We start from the raw sequence: 21,282 nt of genomic DNA on the forward strand, positions 1-21,282 counted from the left end.
GACGAGCGCCACCAAAAACACCTTTAAAAACCAGCTTAGAAACTTCTTACACAACAAAAATCACCTTTACAGATTAATATTAGTCCATCTAACATCAAATATAGCGTCAAAAACAAGAAAATGCTTACAGGCAACCAGATATAGAATTTTTTTTAAATAGTCAAAACTTGAAATTTCGTCTCACTCACTCACTCACTCACTGACCACAGTCGCAAGCCTGGAGCCCAAATAAAGCAGCGCACAGCCACCATTTTACACCACAACAACAAACTCACCGGTGGGATGTGCCTTTTGGGGTTCCGATAGTCTTGCGTGGCCAAACTGTTTTTTTCCTTTTTTGAGTGATGGTCGGCGGAATAGGGTTCTGACGAGCTGTGCACCTTGTCTTTTCTTATATCTTCAATCAGGCTGCTTGTCTTCTTCTTCATCCAACGAAACCATATCGAGGCATTAATTTTCCATATCAATAAGCAGCATAATAGACGCCACAAAATTATTTAAGGTGCTTAGACTACACTACTGTACGGAGGTACCGGTACTCCATGAAAGGTCACAAGATCACGCCCATTCTTTATTCTACGTATTACCAATCTATCGATCAAGACCACGATGACCACGCGCCATTTACGCTAGCTGTATTTGTGACCACATGCCTTCAAGTTGGTAGGCTGATTCGAGATACTCTAGTCTAATCATCAATCGAAACCATGTTGACCACACCCCTTTTTGAGCAAGCACGCACTTATGCAGGCTGACTTAAGATACTCTAATACAGTAATCACCCTAATAGAACAGTCACATGTTTATAGCTAGCTGTATGCTTTAACAAAGAACTAAACAAACTAATATATTAAAAATTATAAATTTAAAAATGAAGTAGGGATCCAAGCGATAAAAAGCAGTGAAACAAGAGATGAACAATGGTAGCTATTACAGCATAGCATCCCTACTTTGGCATGGTATAACAATTATTTTGTCTTCAATGCCAAAGTAGGAATTTCCCACTGTGCTATGCTGTAATAGCTACCATTGTTCATCACTTGTTTCACTACTCTTTATCGCTTGGATCCCTACGTCATTTTTAAATTTATAATTTTTAATTATATTATACTAGTTCATTTATAAGGTATATAGAGAACAACAAACTGAACAACAATGGTTCAGTGGTGAAGCACTTGGAAATTAGGTGTGGAGTCTGGTTTAACCCTGGACAACCTTTTGACAGTTTCATGCAATTTTTTTTTTTTTTTTTTTTTTTGCTTCTTGGTGTCTGTTCTGTTAAAACATTTTGACCCCATGATATTTGTTGCCGTCACTGCCATTTCTTTTAAACAACATAAGTTTTAGCTGTATGATGGTTAACCTATACATATACAAACTGATTTTCAAGTTATTTCTTTTAACCTGTTGCATGACAAAAATCAATCTGTTTTCTGCAATAGTTGTCTGTAATACTGCAAATGTTTATCAGATTCATACCAGACTATTATGGAAATATACAGTGCAGTACCTTAATGTGTCCTCAAATTTCAAGACAATTGTGGTATACATTTGCATTTTTATATATTCGTTTTTGTAAAGTGTGTGAAAAGAAGGTCAATCTATGTAGGTTCAGGAAACAATAGTAAAAACAAAGACCTCAAGCCAAACTTTTCGAGGACTCAAATTGGCTACTTTAACATGAAAAGAAAAAGGAGTATTTTTCTCCGGAGTAACGCATTACAGTACTTAAGTAATGCGTTACATAATATCATTACTTTTGTGGTAACTAAGTAATTAATATAACGAAATACACTATAAAAGCAGGTAATATAACTCAAGTTACTTTACTTACTAATGTAATGCATTACCTAAGTAATATAGTTACTGTAATGAGTCTAATATAATGTAATATTATTACTACAAGTAATGAAGTTACTAATCTCATTAGTAATCCACTGTGTAATGCCTAGCCACAATGAAGTAATGAAGCCTACTGAATGAAGCTTATTCACCAGCTTCTTACTTACAACCAAGATTTGCACATTGCCCAACAACGCATGATGTCACGTGATAAGGTGGTAGTTTCACACGTGACAACTTAAAACTGTGGACACAAACTAATCATTAAGTACGGTAGTACTTAATGGTAGGGATCGTCAAGATTCACGATTTCCCGCCAAAAAATTACGCACCAAAAGCAGACTTGCAAAACCATCTCGGCGATTCAGCAGTATTGTATTACAAAAGTGAAGCACGATTTCGCCTTCAAAATGACACGAAATGCATCCTATGAGTTTCCACGAATTTTAAAAAAAATTCTATCTGATCGAATTTTCTAGTGACTGACTCCCTAACTGATGCCTTCAGCCAGGCCTAGCGGGAAGATGGCAACAGCTACAGTCCTACTTCTTGCATGAAAACGGCTCACTTTGCCTATAGATTAAACCTTTCCTACACCGATAGAAATACAATCCTTGTGCTAGGGTCTTACCTTTCATCGTTCTTTAATGTCGCCATCGTCCTGGATGCACTACAGGTAGTGTTAATAACTCCACAAATGGCTTCAATGAACGGCCCCGTCCGTTTCAATAAGAGTACTTGCTAAATAGAGTAATCATAATCTTCGCGGTAAAATATTCGAATACACGTGGTTGAAAGTTTGAAGTTGATTTTGAGCAGGAAGAGCGAGCTGTTCACAATCGGGAAGCTTTGTACGTGTAAGTGAATATATTTAGCGACTTATATCTTTTGTTTCTGGCAAAGTTAACCGGCAAAATTAATATTGCTTGCGTTTGTAAACGCATTTCTTTGCTGTAAACAACGTATCTACCTCAAGTATTTGAGCGATATTAGAAATAATTCATAGCAAAATAGCGTTAGCTAAGGGTATTGTGGTTATTATTGCTTTGTGTGTTTTCTCTGAGGCAATATTGGGTGCGGCAATGCCTTAGAAGGAAGCGGCGCGGAAGAGTAGAAAGAAGGAGAATAACAGGGCGTACTATGAAGCTCATAGAGAGTCTATACTCTCAGAGAGAAAGGACAAGTACAGCAGTGAATGCCGATCACAGCATCATGCTAATGAGTACTACAAAAATGTAACAGCGTCGCGTGAGAAATCAGCTGAAGCCACCAAAACATCATTTAACAAAGATTTGGCAAAGTCTCACATTGAGTCAGCAGAAAGGCAAAGGGAATACTACCATCAAGACTTGGAAAAGTAACTTTAGTGTCCTGTGTAATAGAAACTGCATGCACATAAAAGATAAGATTCATGCAATGTTTGTAAAAGTACACAAACAAGTGGAACAAAAAAATAGGAATTTTCAATATGAGTAGGGATCAAAGTAATAAAAAGTACTGAAACAAGAGAGATTATCTACCACCTGAAGTCATGCTAGTACACACGTAATCCCTACTTCAGTGCCCATTATATCTTAAATCTTGGCAACTGAAGTAGCGATTACGTGTGTACTAGCATGACTTCAGGTGGTAGATAATCTCTCTTGTTTCAGTACTTTTTATTACTTTGATCCCTACTCATATTGAAAATTCCTAATTTTTTGTTCCACTTGTATAATATGTAATATTATATAGTTACTTTATTTTTTGGGTAATATGTAACTGTAACTAAATAGTTCTGTTGCAAGTACTAGTTTATAAAAAGTAACTGTCCCAACACTGCATGGCATATTTAAATTAGCCAGTTGTTCAGTAACCTGAACTGTTTTAACATTTCAGATTGATTCTAGCTGCAAGTTTGCACATGTACAGCAGAACCCGTATTTGGCAATGAGGACACCAGCATGATCTGGACACTTGGTAATGGTCCTTACTTTGTAAACTAATCTAGAAAATCAGGACACCTTGATAATCAGAACACTTTTGGTTTGTCCCTAGATGTTCTTAATACACCAGTTTCACTGTATACATTTTGACTTTCCATGGATGTATATATAAAGGTCTATATACCACTTTGACACCTCAGATCAAAGGAAACCACAAGGCTATTATTTCATGTATTGCCTTGATCACAGGGTGATATCATAATATAGCCCTGACCGCAACTGCCTTTGATGCTGTATGTTAGAGATACAGCACCACCGCGTGTGTGTACGGAAAATACAATATGAGGGGGGTGTCAAGAGGCTAATACAACACGAGGCAAAGCTGAGTGCTGTATTTTCCTCGAGATACCCCCCGAGTACTGTATTTTTCGTACACACAAGCAAGGCGGTGCTTTAAGTGTTATATTGTACTTCCTGGTCATGTCTGGCTCAAAGCCGTTTTCTCTAGTACTCAAACCGCTGCGATTTTCGGTGGTAAGGATATCAGTAAGTGTTCATATAATCTATTTTTAGTCAGTCGTAGAACGAACTAATAGGATTAGTTTAGCTAGATTTAGCGATTTACAGTGATCAATTATGCTGTCTTAGTGGAGTAGTGTTTAAAAGCTTCGTGATCAGACGGTCAGTAATTGTTTATACAATCTATTCCTAGCCGTAAAACAAACTCGTAGGATTAGTTAGGCTGGTTTTAGCGATTTACAGTGTGTTGTTTACGTAACATTCCTTAAATAAATTCTCCGCATAACTGTACTGTATTTGCCCAAGTGTGCTGTATTTGCCCAATTAAGCGCATAACTGTACTGTATTTACCCAATTAGCTGCATAACTGTACTGTATGACTCATACAGTACAGTTATGCAGCTGATTAGTACTGTATGGACAATACGATATGAGGCATTGCTTTGATCCTCCCACGCAAAGTACAATATACAAAGCATCTTTGATTATTTATATACGCTGCTTAAAGTTTTGCATTGTGGGTTTGAGTTTAACATGTTGCTTTAGTTAGGTTAGGCACTATTTAGAAGGAAAAATAATTGAGTAAGTCAGCATTCATAGTTCAGTTACTAGGCATCACTAAAATGATCATTTTCACAATGTGGGAATCATTTTTCTACACAGCACATTTCAACCACATTACAACATTCTCAACCTATACTCCTGACTGCTTACTTTAGCACCTTAGGTTATATTAGGCATCTACAAAGTGGTTATTTGGTTTAAAAAGTATCATTATAACTAGCAAAACACAATCTTTTCTTTTTGTGCTCACAATTTAATTCACAATCGATGTTTACAAACCTCTATATAAAAGTAATGTGGTGAATGCAGATTTGTTTTCCTTCACCTATTAGGTGAGCGTACCTGAGTGGTATATATTACCCATGCCATGGCCACTCAGGATTTACCTGATGGGGCATATATATCAGGCAAATCCCTCGAGGCCATAGTAAAACTATTAATTAATGCTGATAGATTACATTTGTAGATGCAAAAAATAAGTAAGTATATGTATACAAATGTAAAGTTTGATTAGGAATCATAGAAGCAAAAAGTTGGGAAGGAAGGGAGGTCACCTACACCTACAGAAATACTAGTGGATATTAAATCTCTAATTCAGTCTACACCCGTAACTGTTAAGGATTAAATGTCCACTAGTATATCTGCAGGTGTAGGTGACCTGTGTTTTCCTACTTTTTTTCTATAATCCCTATTCAAGCTTAATTTTTCCTTATACTAGTTTACATTATAATGACTAGTGAACCCATGCATACCGCATTATAAGAAAGAATGACACCTACATTAATGCTTTTGTCTGAACACATGCCAGAACTATCAATTATCAACTAGAAAGTGAAGTGGCCATTATGCTTTGCTTTTAACTACAGTACCGCCCAAACATAATGCCATGAGTTCTAATCGCAAGCGATAAAAACTCGCTAATAAAATTCCATGGCACTTGTTTTGTTTGAAAGTAATGAAATGGCTGCCACACCTCAGCTTTGTAAGTGAGTTTTTTAATCATGGACAATTAGGACTTGCAACTTTGCATACCATATATTCAGCATGTTACACAGCAGTACAAATGAAGAACTGTATAGGAGAAGTGCCTCTGCAATCAATCCAGTCATCACAAAAAAATATTGATGATTCATGTGCCCCAATTATCAATTATTGACTTGAAAGTGAAGTGGCCTTTATATGCTTTGCGTTCAAGCTATATTCAGCCCATTACACAGCTTTACAAATGAATAGCAGTCAGAGAAGTGCCTCTGCAATTAATCCAGTCTCTATGGAAAATACAGACAATTTCTGTTTACAAATGTTGTACATACTGCAGTATGCCAAAAGGCACTTGTCAGGCTGAAGTTACATCGCACAGTGAAAAAATCAAACACATATCCTTAGCTGTTATTGAGTTTTGTTTGTCTGAAGGAATTAGTTAGTCAGTCAGGCAGTCAGGCAGTAAAAAAATCCACAATAAATTTTAGCAACTTTTTGGAAGCATTTTAGGTCATACTGAATGTACTTTTGGGCTTGGTTATACCTGCCAAGGCGCCATGAAGGTATTGTGAGGCTGGTTTTAGGGTGATATTTCTGGTCAGAAAAGCCAAAACCTTCATGATCCCTAATACAGAAAAATTAAGAATTTAAATAAAAATACTGAATTAGGGATTAAATGTCCACTAATATATGTATCTTCAGGTGTAGGTGACTTCCTTTGTTTCTCTAAACTCCGTTCCAACTTATCGGAAGCATTTTTGACTACTCTGAAGACACTTTTGAGCTTGGTTATACATAGCCAATACTGCCAAGGTGCCATGAAGGTATTGTCAAACTGCAGGTGATATTTTTGGACCCTACATTTAATGTTCATGATCCTTATATACAGTACTACCAGTGTTGGGAAAGTTACATTGTCAATGTAATATATTACATATTACTCTTTACTTTTGGACAATGTAATAAGTTATAGTTACATATTACTCCAAATGAAAAGTAACTTAATATATTACAATAAGTTACTTTTGCTCTGACCATACACCTTTCTACACCAGGCTTGCATGTTAGTTACCGAGCTAGCATATAGTAAACACTCGTGTAAATATAGCTACTGGCTTCTTGCACCTGTGTAGAGATGTTCATTATTTTTACCACTTCAGCCATACCTAAACATTGCTGGCAAATCACGTGACCAGTTGTCTGAGGTGTGAACTAATATGGATAATTTTATTATATGGGACCGGGACAGTAGATTATTGTAGCTACTAAGCTGTTGAGTAACACTAATTGGTTAGTAATGGACCTGATGATGTGTTATGAATATTGTTACACGTCGCTAATGAACTCTAATAGTAATGCATTATGTAATAACATGTTACTTTCGTTACTAATATAACAAACAATGGGTTCCTTGAAAGTAATTTAAGTTATATTACTAGACTATGAATAGTAGCACGTTATATTACTTGAAATCACAAAATGTAGTAACTATTATGTAACGCGTTACTTTTGTAATGTGTTATTCCCAACACTGAGTACTACCATATTGTATGATACAGTACATACATATGGTCTGCGAAAACTGTACAATATCGCACATTTTCAAATTTCGTTTTATTAAATATTTGTAATCTACTTAGCCAAGTGTATGCTCTGGTAAAGTCTCATATGCTGAGATCTTTCGGAGTTATAGCCCTACAAAATAGCAACAATAGAAAGATTGATTTCTACAGCAAGTATAGGGAAAATAAATTACAGGTGCTTACTAAAACGGTTGAAACTAACAAACGCAATACTAAACAGAGTCAAGACTTGCACCATCATGTTCGCCATGATTAGCAGAATTCATTACTGGGTAATTTTTTCTTCTGCTACCTTCCTTCACCACAAACAAAGACGAAATCAATGAAGAAAAGTTGATCCCGTACTATCGCTTTGACATGACCTAAACAAGCACCCATAACTTACATTACCTTCGGTGTACTGAAATGAAACAAAGATTTTAGAACTCCTCTTGAGTAAGGGAATAAGTTGATATCCAGGTTTTTATATTTGATCTTTTGTTCACAAGGCTTTTAAAAATTTACGGGTTTTTTTTTATAATATGTGTATATTTGTATCCAGTGCTTTATACTGTAAATTTAGGCTGATGCGATTATGTCCGGTTTCTGCAGATCTGGTCACATATGTATGCATCTGACATTATCAACATAGATATAATAAGCATCATACAATATTCATTAATGCCATTCTGGAGAATTTTGGAGAATTTTGGGGGAGGCATGCCCCAAGCATTCAGTTTCTAGAAGGTCTGCAATTTCTTGTTATAGGAAAATGTTTTGTAGCCGCTTAGTTTAAAGAGATAAAATGTGAGGGTAGCTGACTGCTCTATTAAAGTATCTCGATCTTTTGTGCCTAACACAGAGAGGGCCATGGCACCCCTGTCTTCCTCTCCTGTTTCCACCATCCATGATAAATGTAAGCACTTTTGTCAGTAACAGTGTGCTTATTGAGTTAACACTGTGCATTATATAGAGTAATACATACACCAAACAATGGCAAAATTAGATGTGTAGCTATGTATGTAGCAAGTCACCCTGTACCAAGAGACTCAAATGTTACTAGTGCAATGAAAACTTATTTTTTTAATTAAAGGTGAAGTAAAGTTACAGTGATAAAAAGTAGTGAAACAAGAGATATGAATGATGGTGGCTATTACAATATAGTTTTGTAAGAAAATCCCTGCATTGGCATGTTGCCACCTATCTGTTCAATTCAATAGTACACTGTAGGGATTTGCCCACAAAGCTGTGTTGTAATATCAAATCTCTTGTTTTACTATTTTTATCACTGGAACCCTATGTCATTTATAAATTAACAATTTTTATTGCACTAGTTACTGTAGTAAAGTTTTGTTTAGCATTGATACAGTATACACATGTGGCTATAACTGCTTTATTTTGAATATCTCAATTTTACTGCGTATCTCCAGTAAGCCACATATGCAGTAGATATAAGAGGCGTGTTTGACACGTGTTAATGTTTTTTTTCTGCAGCAAAGCTGCGGCTGATTGCAGTACAGTAGTTCATTAAGGGGTGTGTTAGTCATTTTCTGATTATTAAGGGCATGGTAGAATATTCTGATCGTTTAAATGCTAGGTTGCACCATGTGATTGTTTTAGAAGTTCACCTACAAGCATCTACTCCCTTTTATGCTTCAAATAGTTTTGTGGCATCTAAACATGCACCTCTGTATAAAAGTATCAACACAGAAAGTTAACACTTGGTACAATTTCCTTGCATGAAGAAGAAAATATCCATGTAAATCATAGATAAAACAAAGGGTGACACACAGAAGAAGGCAAATACTTGTTGTAACCTGCTGAAGGCAATTCCTTCATCTTTTGTGGCTTTTTTCAGTAATCTTTATTCCCCTTGTGAAATTTCCAAATTGTTAATATTATAGAGTCAGTTTCACCAGGCTCAGACTCAGGTTGTTCTCAGACCAATAGATATCTCTCTCACAAGAAGAAATAATTTTTAAGTGAATTCAAATTCTATTTAGAGCATAACTGTTATAATTATAGAGTTTTCATTGTAAACATACATGTATAGGCCAAAAAATAGCATTATTGTGTTGTCTCGAAATACAGCCTGGGTGTTTCTTTCTTTCAAGCAGTTTTTTTACCCCGATAACTAAATGAGACAGGCAACTATACAAGACCAGTATTTATATGATCAGCATTCATGAGTCAACTTCATACCTTGGTGTTGTACTCTCATGGGCTCTCCTTGATGTTTCCCACCGCATATTCCACAGATTCAAGCTTAAAAGGAACTCTATAAAACATTCTTCTCTTCATCATTTATATATAACACCGCCTGGAATTGTTAATAATAATGGCTGCACCAGACATTTATTCGAGACCCAGCATTTATTTTTGTTATGCTGCTGTGTACCCCTGGCAACTAAACAGGACTAGGTGTTTATACAAGACTGGCCATAATTTGAGGCAATACGGTAATTGTGTGTGCGGGCACATGATTTGTATGTATTGTTAATGTTATAGACTCAAGTTCACTATCCACTGGAGTAGCTGTTGCTGTGACATTCATCATTCATCATCACATTAACTGTTTCTGTTGTCATCACATTTTTGATCACATTTGTCATTGTTAAGAGAAAATTTGAGAATATTTACAAGACTACCCACCAACCAACACAACAGGTACCATTGTATGACACAGTGATTACACCTGCTATTACTAAGAGTGATGTGAAGCTAGAAGCTAATCCAGCCTATGGTACAAGTGATATGGTGACCATGAATGATAATCCTGATTATCAAAGCTTCAAGTGATGTCATAATTAACACATTTGAGTGTGCATGTGTGTAATTTGAAAACTCCTATAGTATTTCTTTTATGCTGTTTTATAGTGTGCAGTCTTAATGTAGCACTTTCTGTAGCAACTTCATTGTGGTCATCAGTGTACAGTGTCACTCATAGTTTTGCTGTATCAAAATTATATGATTTTTATGCATACGTACTTAAAATGGGAGAGTGTAAATTTCCATAAGATACATACAGTATATCTGATCCACTCCAAAAACACCTTTGCTGTAAAAAAAGGCGCGTCCAAGAAACTACAAGTACCTGTAATCCAATAAAATTATAATTAAAAACAGCTCAGTTGTAGGGAAAGACTTCATGAAAGTAAAAATAACTGGTAACTTAAAGAGCTGATATCTGGAGCAGCCAAGAATCAAACTACTTATACAAATTTTTTTTAATCCGTGCAAAAACACCTAGCATTGGTTGTAAAAAAAAGTGCACCCATGAAAGTAACTGGCAATTGAATTAGCTGATATCTGAAGCGGCCAAGAATGAATGCTAATATACAACTAATTGGAATTAACATAAAGTTTAACATTGAACCTTTATCTTTCAGCTGTGTTCTACATTCACTCTTGCTGCATCATAAATTGATTTCTTTTAACTCTAATTGGCTGGTAATTTGGCCGCTTTTTTTAATATTCAGTGTATAGAGCAAAAGAAAGACGGCTAAATTACCAGCCAATTAGAGTTAAAAGTAGGGACCCGCCGATTATGCTGGTATAATAATGAGCATAATAGGTGCCTGAAAGCATTGAGCATAATGCTAGCATAATAGGAAGAAAACTTGTGCAATACTATAAATTCTTGCTTATCAAAATACATATCCCACAAAAAGATCGATATACTCTAATAGAACAGTCAGTAACTCTAATAAAATTATCAGGTAGTTGACTGTTCTATTAGAGTATATCCATCTTTTCTGTGACATGCATTTTTGACAAGCAAGGATTTACAGTCTGTGCTTCAACCACTTACTGCTTTTCCATAAAGTGCAAAGTTATTAGAAAAACATGGGAACTGAGGTAAAAATATTGAGCATAATTTGAGCAAGCATAATAGGTAAATTTTTGAGCAGTGCAGCATAGCATAATAGGTAAAATAATGAGCATAATCGGCGGGTCCTTAGTTAAAAGAAATCTATTTATGATGCAGCAAGAGTGAATGTAGAACACAGCTGAAACACAAAGGTTCAATGTTAAACTTTTTGTTAATTCCAATTAGTTGTGTATCAGCATTCATTCTTGGCCGCTTCAGATATCAGCTATTTTAATTGCCAGTTACTTTCATGGGTGCACTTTTTTTTACAGCCAATGCTAGGTGTTTTTGTACGGATTGAAAAAAAATTGTATAAGTAGTTTGATTCTTGGCCGCTCCAGATATCAGCTCTTTAAGTTACCACTTATTTTTACTTTCATGAAGTCTTTCCCTACAACTGAGCTGTTTATAATTACATTGGATTACAGGTACTTGTAGTTTCTTGGACGCGCCTTTTTTTACAGCGAAGGTGTTTTTGGGGTGGATATCACTCATTTTTGTTATAGTGATAGTCTCACTGGTGGAACAACAAAATTGTTAAAATGGTAACATTTAGATGACTGATATTTGGAGTAATATTATTATCTTGGAGAGTCAAACATGTGCACCTGTCATTGTGTTTGACAAAGGCATGCACATTACAGACACTGTTCACACTATAAATTTGGAAGTATGAATTTGCAGTGTAGAATAGACAGACTGTTCTATTAGAGTATAGATCTATGTTTACTGTGGCATTCATTTACTATTAACAAAATTTTACAATATCTCATCTGTGGTAAATGCTTTAGATTATGCTCATACTTAGCAAGTGCCTAATTAGTTCACAATTACTACACAGCTGGCCATTGACTGTTCTATTAGAGTATATTTATCTTTTTTTTATAATATTATTTACAAAATATATCTGTGGTAAATACTTCAGGCATCTTATGCTCAAACTTAAGCATTAACTGGGTGCCTAATAAATTACTACACAGCTAGCTATGCATAATTTTGACTGAATTCATAATACAGACAATTTATTGCACAAGCACTGATTGATGGTAATAAGACACAATGCTTACCAGCAGCTATAGTGATCTTACTTAGTTCACTGCAGCTATATACACATAAGTCTCAGATTACATCTCAAGTGTTTGTGTGTTGTGGCACTGTAGGGAAACACTATGCATCTCTTCGTCTCAATGACTGCATCATCATCATATTTAGATCAACTGTTGTAACTGGATTGACAAGGTGTACAGATTTTCTAGTCATATAGAATCAATAAAGGGGGATCAGTAAAGAGGATGGAGGGAAACCAACAAGACATCAGATAATTGAACAATAACTATAGGAGGAACAGTCAAAATGCACTTAAATAAAACATCTCAATTAATATTTAAAACTCTTTGCTGGTACTATAACCATAAACTCTGCTCTGGCAATTATCTTATCATTGTGTAGAACATTATATAATTTGATTCTTAGTGTGTAGCTAGAGCCTTAGGCCTCATAGTGCATGGAATAGCAATTTATACTGGCAGATAAAAGAATACCTTGTATACGCAACCTGAAAGCTAAATACATCAGTATAGCCATTATTATCAAGAGTCCATGCAAGCATATAACAAGAGTTCATTTTAATATGGGACTCTAACCATCTTTTGGACAATGTAAATGTAGGGCATCAGAGCCGGTACAGTAGATACAACCAGTGCATTGAGATCCTAGCCTTTTTGACTGGAATTAAACTTTCAAACTTGATGAAGCGAATTTGGTCACTGAAAGACTAAAAGTTGCAGTATACTTAATTAAAATTTTCTGAGGGAGTATGCCTCAGAGGCCCAGACTATATAGACCAGTTGACTTAGTCTTAGCTACCACTTTCACCTTACTCTGGTGCCCTTGATGTATCAGTAACATATAATAGAGTAGCTATAAAAAAAGCTAGGCAAGCATTTGCCCTACCATCACGCGTTCTATGCGACCATGCCACACAAACAATCCTATATACAGTTAGGGATTCGCCGATTATCACTGTGAAAAAAGAGGGATATAAGATGGTATTTCCAGTGGCTTATTGAATACAAAAAAGCTTGATATAACGTGTATTATACTAGCAATCTCATGTAAGACTTCAGTTAATGTGTTAAATATACTGAAACCATATATGCGATGGTATAGTGTGGGCATTATATTAGATATAAGCTATTTGAGGTAATGTGGTAAATAAACTGAAACCATATATGTGACCTGATCTTGGAAAACCTACCTTTTTGGCACATGGGTCAATTTTCTGTTTTATAGCTTAAATGAGATACTGGGTACTCATCTATCTTGTGTTAAAATTCCAGCTTAATATCTTTAAGCATTTCTGAGATATGGCTGATTTTCTGTCCTGTACATTACAAACTAACTTTTATGGTAATGTATTGAGTTCTGTGGGTGATTAAGGGTGACAAATGGTGACAAATCACTTTGTTTACTAATAATTTCATTTTTACCATCTAAAATACTTTAAAAGACATTTCTGATAGTTTAATGAAGTATTCTTGGTACTTTTCTGCAATTAAATGCCTTGTATCATTGTCTAAGACTAAGTTTTAGCCATTCCAGCACCTGAACAAATCACCCAATTTGTAAGTTACTTGTTGTCCCATGCATGTGAAATTACTACATGGTCTGATATAATCATCCATATCTCCTAGGAAAAAGAAGCTATGGGTGTGAAACTTCACAGCAAGAAGGTGTAATAGTTGCTTTATCCAAATGTGCAAAAAAATTAATTTAAAAATTATTGTTGAAATTTTCATTTGAGTTTTCCCAAAAAGTTAGCTTGTGCCCAAAAGGTAGGTTTTCCAAGATCCGGTCACATATGCAATAGTATAGTATGGATTATACTAAAGTATAAAATGAGTATAATACAGGATTTATATTAAGGCTTATTTGTATTCAATAAGCCACTGGAAATACCATATTATATCCCACTTTTTGCACAGTGTATGCTGGCATAATAGGTGTTTAAAAGCATTGAGCATAATGCTAGCACAATAGGCAGAACACTTGTGCATTACCATAAATTCTTGCTTACCAAATACATATCACAGAAAAAGATCGATGTACTCTAATAGAACAGACAGAGAATAATCAGACCTCTGACTGTTCTATTAGAGTATATTGATCTTTTCTGTGACATGCATTTTAACAAGCAAGGATTCAGAGTCTGTGCTTCAGAAACTTACTGTTTTCCCATATTAAAAGTGCAAATTTACTAGAAAAACATGGGAACTGAGGTATAAATATTGAGCATAATTTGAGCATAATAGGTAAATATTGAGCATTAATTTAAGCAAAATAGGCAAAATTTTGAGCAGTGCAGCATAGCATAATAGGTAAAATAATGAGCATAATCGGCGGGTCCCTATATACAGTAGCTAGGCTATAGTACACACGTACCGCATTGCTGTGCTATGACTAAGGACAAGTACCACACAAGACTGACAATTATCACGTGATCTATTTAGGTGAAGTCCCTTGGAATGTCCCAAGCGAACACACGTGCGATATGCGGTTTTAATTAAAATTCTCGTTAAAATTGAATTAATGTTTAAAATGGCAGTCCAAGAAGGAGAGTGAGAGAGAAGTAACGAAACTACATTAAGTCTTATTGTAACTGGATTTCATTTCATGGTGAGGTGTACAGTGGCGGATCCAGGATGGGGCATTTGGGGCAAATGCCCCCTCCCCCCCCCCCCCCCCCCCCTCTTCAAGAAATTGCATACAAGATCGAGATACTCTAATAGAGCAGTCAATTACTCTAATAAAGCAGTCACAATGTTCATGAGGCAGTGTAGCTCACCTATGAAGCTATAAATAGGATTTTATTTAACATAACAGACGTGATATAGTTGGTAAGGATAACTAGCTATTATTGCCGTGACCTTTTTTTTTTTTTTTTTTTTGGTCTTCAACTGGTTTTCAGCAAGTTTTTTTGGTCTTCAACTGTTTTTCAGAAAGGTGCCCCCCCTCTTTCCAAACTCTGGATCCGCCCCTGGTGTACTTTAATGCAGAGGCCGTACACCGTTGCTGAAGTATGAAAGAATAAGAGTCTGGAGTGGAGGTTAACGAAACTGATTAGATCGAGGATTAGATCATCGACACGCACTGATTAGTCGAATTTACGGTATTTTAGAGTTTCGCCAGGCGAAAACTCCTGGTAGCTCCACTAGCTCGTATTATCTCATGGCGAGATTGTTGACAAGGTGTACGGACCAACTACCAAAAAACCGTGGCTATCTTGTCATTTTCCACTTACATCATCATTAGAAGTCTTGAAACTTTGGCTGCAGGTGAAAGTCAGTAAGCGAATCTGTGTCAGATATCAATGTTTATATGAAAAAGTATACCCATCATGAGTCACATGTTCTGGTCTAAATTACTGAATTTATGTGGCTACAGTGAAACATATATGAAGAAGTTTGCTGCATGGCACGGACATTATTTTGCTTAATCACGGAACACTGTAATTTTCACAAACTAACCTGCAGAACTAATTCACAGTGCTATGTTTCATTGTAACACTGATGTAGTGAAGGTTAACATTGGCTGTCAAGACATTGAAATAAATCAGAGCATTCCTTTCCAAATATCCAGCATTCAATTTGCCATAGAAAAAGGAAGTGATTTTCAACCTTAAAATGACAAGCTTAAATTTCCTCTGATTTCCTTCTGCTATAGCTCATCTTAATTGCTATTCACTGCTCTTTCCAAATCTGGTTCAAATCTGAGGTATCTATCACGTGTCATGGGTTATTATGCCTTTTATTACATGACTCCAAAACACTCAATACAAAATGTATGGGGAAATCTGGTCAGTTTAGGCCATTTTGACAAGCCAAAATTTCCGTGAATTGGACTTCGTTTGGCATCATTGTGCTTGCAGAGAGTTGCTCTACATGTATCAAATTCAGAAAGTTACTAAACAGACTCGAGATAGGCGGTACACGATAATTAATTAAATTTTTAATAATTTTTCTATTGAAAAGTATTGGACATGCCTGTTCCAGATGGAATTTTTGCCATGAACAAGAGTATAGCAAACGTCCGCAAACTTCTTGATATGCCTGTCTATTCAGGTCTCTGTGTAACAATGTCAACTGTTTAAGCAAATAAAATCCCCAAATGTTTATTTTGTGTAAAAAGTGACAAATTTAAGTGTATTGCATTTAATGCTCACCTATCTGTTTTTACAGGCAATCTAGTCATTGTGATTTACCCACCAACAGTGGATGTGGTTGTAATACTTAACTCTGAACCAGGTAGGACCCTAATTAGTATTATGAATTTCGGATCAGTTTACATACAGAACTCGAGGAATTATAAGGTGTTTTCTTTTGTAGTGCTCAATGTTGTGATGTCAAAAGATGTCATGAATGTCTACATGATTAGTTGATATTGTACTATCTCATATGATGGTAACAAACTAATACCCAGGTCAGTTTACGTGTTGTGTGTATAGTATTACTGTTTTCCTAGTATTACTGTTTTCCTAGTACACAGATTCTTTGGTATATTGTATGTATTAATGACACCGTCGGTTTTGCAGGCGCCATCTGGTCATAGCAGTTCACGTACTAGCAGTCGGATGTAGTCATGGTAAATCACGTTTGACCAGGGGAAAATGCTTGCTTGTTGTTTTACAGGACTGGTATCTTGTGTTGTCAGAATACCAAGCAAGATGTGTTTTGTGGTGACCACAAGCCCAGCCCTAGTGATAATTGGCCAGTTGTCTGATTAGCAGCTTTGACTTAAGGTATGTACACAAGCTCACAGCAATTGCTTCGTAAGTTGTACTTTTATGCACTACTGTAACTTAATGTTACTTAAGATCAGGTATTGGTTTTAAAATAGGTTAAACAATATATCAGGCATTTGCTTAGCTTAAAAGTGGGAATTGCGACAATTGCAATCCTGAATTTCCTGTTGTATAGCTAAGAAATATATTTAACATGTACATGTTGTACATTCTGTTTGGTGGCCACTTGTTGTTTGACAGGTCTCCTCGTGTTCATGTTTACATACTTAGGCACCAAACACATTTACATTACCTCTGGTACACCAGATTCACTTATAGCTTTGAATATAATTTTTAATCTTTAATTTAGTGCCTGCATGCTTGTTCTTTTACAGGGCTCACTTAATCTTGTGTCATCATGAAGACATCTAAGAAATGATCACTTGGTGTTAAACTGATGTTTATTAAATTTTTGTTATGTGTTATAATAGCACTGTTACATGTTTACTCTACTGCAAGAAATTTTCATGAATTCTGCAGCCATCTTATCCACAATTAGAATTGCCTTATTAGTAGCTGTCACGGCAGTTCACACTTCCACAAAGCACCATCAGTGTAAGGCAGAGCTTGTATTGTGGCTTTCATTATGTATGTAATGTAGGGCAACAAATTTTTGTCTGGAATGTGGTTTGTGACCATGTACATGAGTTTTGGTCATTCCACACAACTTGCAAAATATTTCTTGTATCATAAGTGGTGCATGGCACTAAATGGAGTATTGACTAACGACCTTCCCTAGTGTTTGTACGTTCTTTTATCACGCTTTCACACCTTATTTATAAGATATCTGTCGATTATAAACGCTCGCATGGGGCGTGGCACTAACTTAAAACGCCTTCCCTAGGGAACTTACGGGTCTGCACGCTTTCACAACTTGTTTGTCAGACATTAGGGCTTGTGTCCACATCGTATCTTCAAAAGTTATTGTAGGGATTAGAGGTTTGAATGGAGAAACGTAGGGCCAACCAGAATTAGATAATGTCAGGCCTAGATGGCTGGTACAAACACGGGTAAGTGACTGATATAACGTGACGATATGTGTAATACAAGGTAGAGAAATAAAGTGAAATATGTCTAAATACGGCTATATTTTTTATTTTAGCAAGGCCGCAAGAAAACGACGACTAAAGATTTTTTTATTACGTAACCCAATATACAAATCCATTGAGAGATGTTGCGTAATCCAGGGCTAATATTGCGAAACCGACCCTACTCGTAAATAACGGGTATCACTCTTTTCACCCTATTTCATAACCCTACAGAACTTAGACAAAAAACGGTGAACCAAAAAGGCGAAGAAAAAAGTGCAATATTGAAGGGGGATCGAACCCAGGATCTCAGTGTGATGATCCAGTGTTCTACCGATTATGCTACCGCTGCTAGCTCCCTTGATTCCCTTCTTTTGTATCTTATAAATGTGACTAACGAAAAAAGCTGTATATAGTAAGAAGAACCTAACCCTAAGGTGAAGAAGAAACCAAAGCTGAACCCTAACGCTAACACTACTAGACGCTTCCCCTAAAGTCTACTACTCGTGGCAACTACTGGACGCTTCCCCTAAAGTCTACTACTCGCGGCAACTACTGGACGCATCCCCTAAAGTCGACTACTCGCGGCAACTACTAGATGCGTGCCCTAAAGTCGAAGAGAGAGAGCAACAACTACAGTAGGAAGTCTGGATGTTTTTGAGCTTAATTTTTTTTTTATTACGTAAGGTAGGGTCCGCAACGTGAAATTTCGACCTCCGAGAATCAACTACCAAACCACCCACAAATGCTAGGCTAGGTACCACTTAGAAAACGCCAGATTGGTGTTATTTTTCATTAACGCCTTGTCGTGCAAATCGGCGAATATGCTTACAAATTACGAGATTTTTTGCTATATCTTCAAGTAAATGTCTTTTAAAGCTATAATATGCACTCTCAACCTTTCTTACTAACTGTACTCTAAACTAAAACCATCAGTGGCTGCATTGTCTGGAGCGATTTCCAGCCGCAGCATCGCAAAAATGAAATTTCGGACTCGAAAAAAGTTTCGATGTCACTGAAGCACACAGTAGCGATGCCAAAGTAACCCTCCCAGGTCAAACTGGTCTGGCATGGGTCCAACTACTACCACACCAAATATCATGGAATTCCAAAATTGTTTGCCATCTGGCTGAGCTCGACGGATGTCAAAAATTCGTCAAAAATGCCGATTTTATTTACTGACGGGAACCTTTGCTAGCCAGATGTGCTAGTTTACTTCTCAAAAGCTTACTAGACCCATAGCCAGTAGCTTTCACTCATAGGGTTGGTCTGGCAGCTCTTCTAGCGACCTCATAAACCAACAAATGCCGATATCCACGAATTTTGCCGATATCGACCAATTTACAATGCGTTAAAGAAATCTTGCGCGTCAAACGTGATGCTTTGCCTCTCTAAAGTCATGCTGCATCCTTGTTTAGTTATATTCGTCCATAGGGTGGCACTGGCGGCTCTCTTATCGAGGCCAAAATCCATCAAAATTCCCATCTCACCATTTGTCATCAATTTTAGGAAGTTTTAGTTACAAGTCAAACATGCTGGTTTGCCTCTCTAAATCTTTACTGGACCATTCAATCACCTTCGTCTGTGTAGGCACCTTTCTTCAGCCTCTTGAAAACGTCAGAGCACACCAATTTGGCGCAACCACCAATACCAGTTAATGCTTATTTTGTTTCATTGGTTCCACGAAAAAATGACAGGAAAACCAGCAGAAATGTAATAGAGCGAAAATGGAGTTAGTCTAGCTCTAAATATTGTACTCTACAGGTTTATACAAATGATTACCGAAATGAAAATTCCGATTATCAAAACCACAATCGAAATTTCCATTCGTGTAGAGTTCCGAAGGGTGGATATTTTAAACTAGACTAATTCCAGTTGGGTTATGTAATATTTCTGCTGGATTTTCGTGGAATCAATGAAACAAAATAAGCAGTAAGTGGTGTTGATGGTTGCGCCCAATTGGCATGCTCTGACATTTTCAAGAAACTGAAGAAAGGTGCCTACACAGACGAAGGTGATTGAAATGTCCAGTAAAGATTTAGAGAGGCAAACCAGCATGTTTGACTTGTAGCTAAAACTTCCTAAAACTGATGACAAATGGTGAGATGGGAATTTTGATGGATTTTGCCTCGATAAGAGAGCCGCCAGTGCCACCCTATGGACGAATATAACTAAACAAGGATGCAGCATGACTTTAGAGAGGCAAAGCATCACGTTTGATGTGCAAGATTTCTTTAACGCATTGTAAATTGGTCGATATCGGAAAAATCGGCATTTGTTGGTTTTTTAGGTCGCTAGAAGAGCTGCCAGACCAACCCTATGAGTGAAAGCTACTGGCTATGGGTCTAGTAAGCTTTTGAGAAGTAAACTAGCACATCTGGCTAACAAAGGTTCCCGTCAGTGAATAAAATCGGCATTTTTGACGAATTTTTGACATCCGTCGAGCTCAGCCAGATGGCAAACAATTTTGGAATTCCATGATATTTGGTGTGGTAGTAGTTGGACCCATGCCAGACCAGTTTGACCTGGGAGGGTTACTTTGGCATCGCTACTGTGTGCTTCAGTGGCATCGAAACTTTTTTCTAGTCCGAAATTTCATTTTCGCGATGCTGCGGCTGGAAATCGCTCCAGACAATGCAGCCACTGAAGGTTTTAGTTTAGAGTACAGTTAGTAAGAAAGGTTGAGAGTGCATATTATAGCTTTAAAAGACATTTACTTGAAGATATAGCAAAAAATCTCGTATTTTGTAAGCATATTCGCCGATTTGCACGACAAGACGTTAATGAAAAATAACACCAATCTGGCGTTTTCTAAGTGGTACCTAGCCTAGCATTTGTGGGTGGTTTGGTAGTTGATTCTCGAAGGTCGAAATTTCACGTTGCGGACCCTATCTATTAGAGTATTTCGATCTGGCCAATGTCCTGGATTTTGTATTTGTATTTGTATTTTAAGCATAAAGGCTTATGCCTGTACATCCATAAACAAAATTAATAATTATTATGTACTTAGCTATTCTAATTACTATACAAAATCAAATAAGCAATTACTATAGTGTCTGTCCAGCAGTGTTTTAAAATCATTGACAGAGGGAGAATCAACAATAGATTGGGGTAATGAATTCCAGTCATTGATTACTCTGTTACTATAAAA

At 36.5% G+C, this 21,282-nt stretch overlaps 1 protein-coding gene and 1 long non-coding RNA gene across 4 annotated transcripts in view; both read left to right on the forward strand.

The window, feature by feature from the left end:
* Positions 1–10,376, forward strand: part of LOC136260766 (uncharacterized) — a 215,166-nt gene extending 204,790 nt beyond the window's left edge. Inside the window, exon 6 of the mRNA XM_066054642.1 lies at positions 9,902–10,376. Coding sequence (XP_065910714.1) covers positions 9,902–10,011 — 110 coding nt within the window. The 3' untranslated portion in view covers positions 10,012–10,376. The remainder of the gene's footprint in view (positions 1–9,901) is intronic.
* Positions 10,377–15,309: 4,933 nt separating this feature from the next.
* Positions 15,310–17,588, forward strand: LOC136249450 (uncharacterized). Of its 3 annotated transcripts, none has more exons than XR_010698220.1 (5): positions 15,310–15,608; positions 16,502–16,567; positions 16,649–16,742; positions 16,855–17,061; positions 17,439–17,588. It is a non-coding gene; the product is annotated as an uncharacterized lncRNA (long non-coding RNA). The 3 variants fall into 3 exon arrangements; XR_010698226.1 differs by having other exon boundaries at positions 15,310–15,604; XR_010698221.1 differs by having other exon boundaries at positions 15,310–15,598.
* The last annotated feature ends 3,694 nt before the right edge of the window (positions 17,589–21,282 follow it).

This window comes from Dysidea avara, chromosome 1, assembly GCF_963678975.1.
Source record: "Dysidea avara chromosome 1, odDysAvar1.4, whole genome shotgun sequence".
Lineage (NCBI taxonomy): Eukaryota > Metazoa > Porifera > Demospongiae > Dictyoceratida > Dysideidae > Dysidea > Dysidea avara.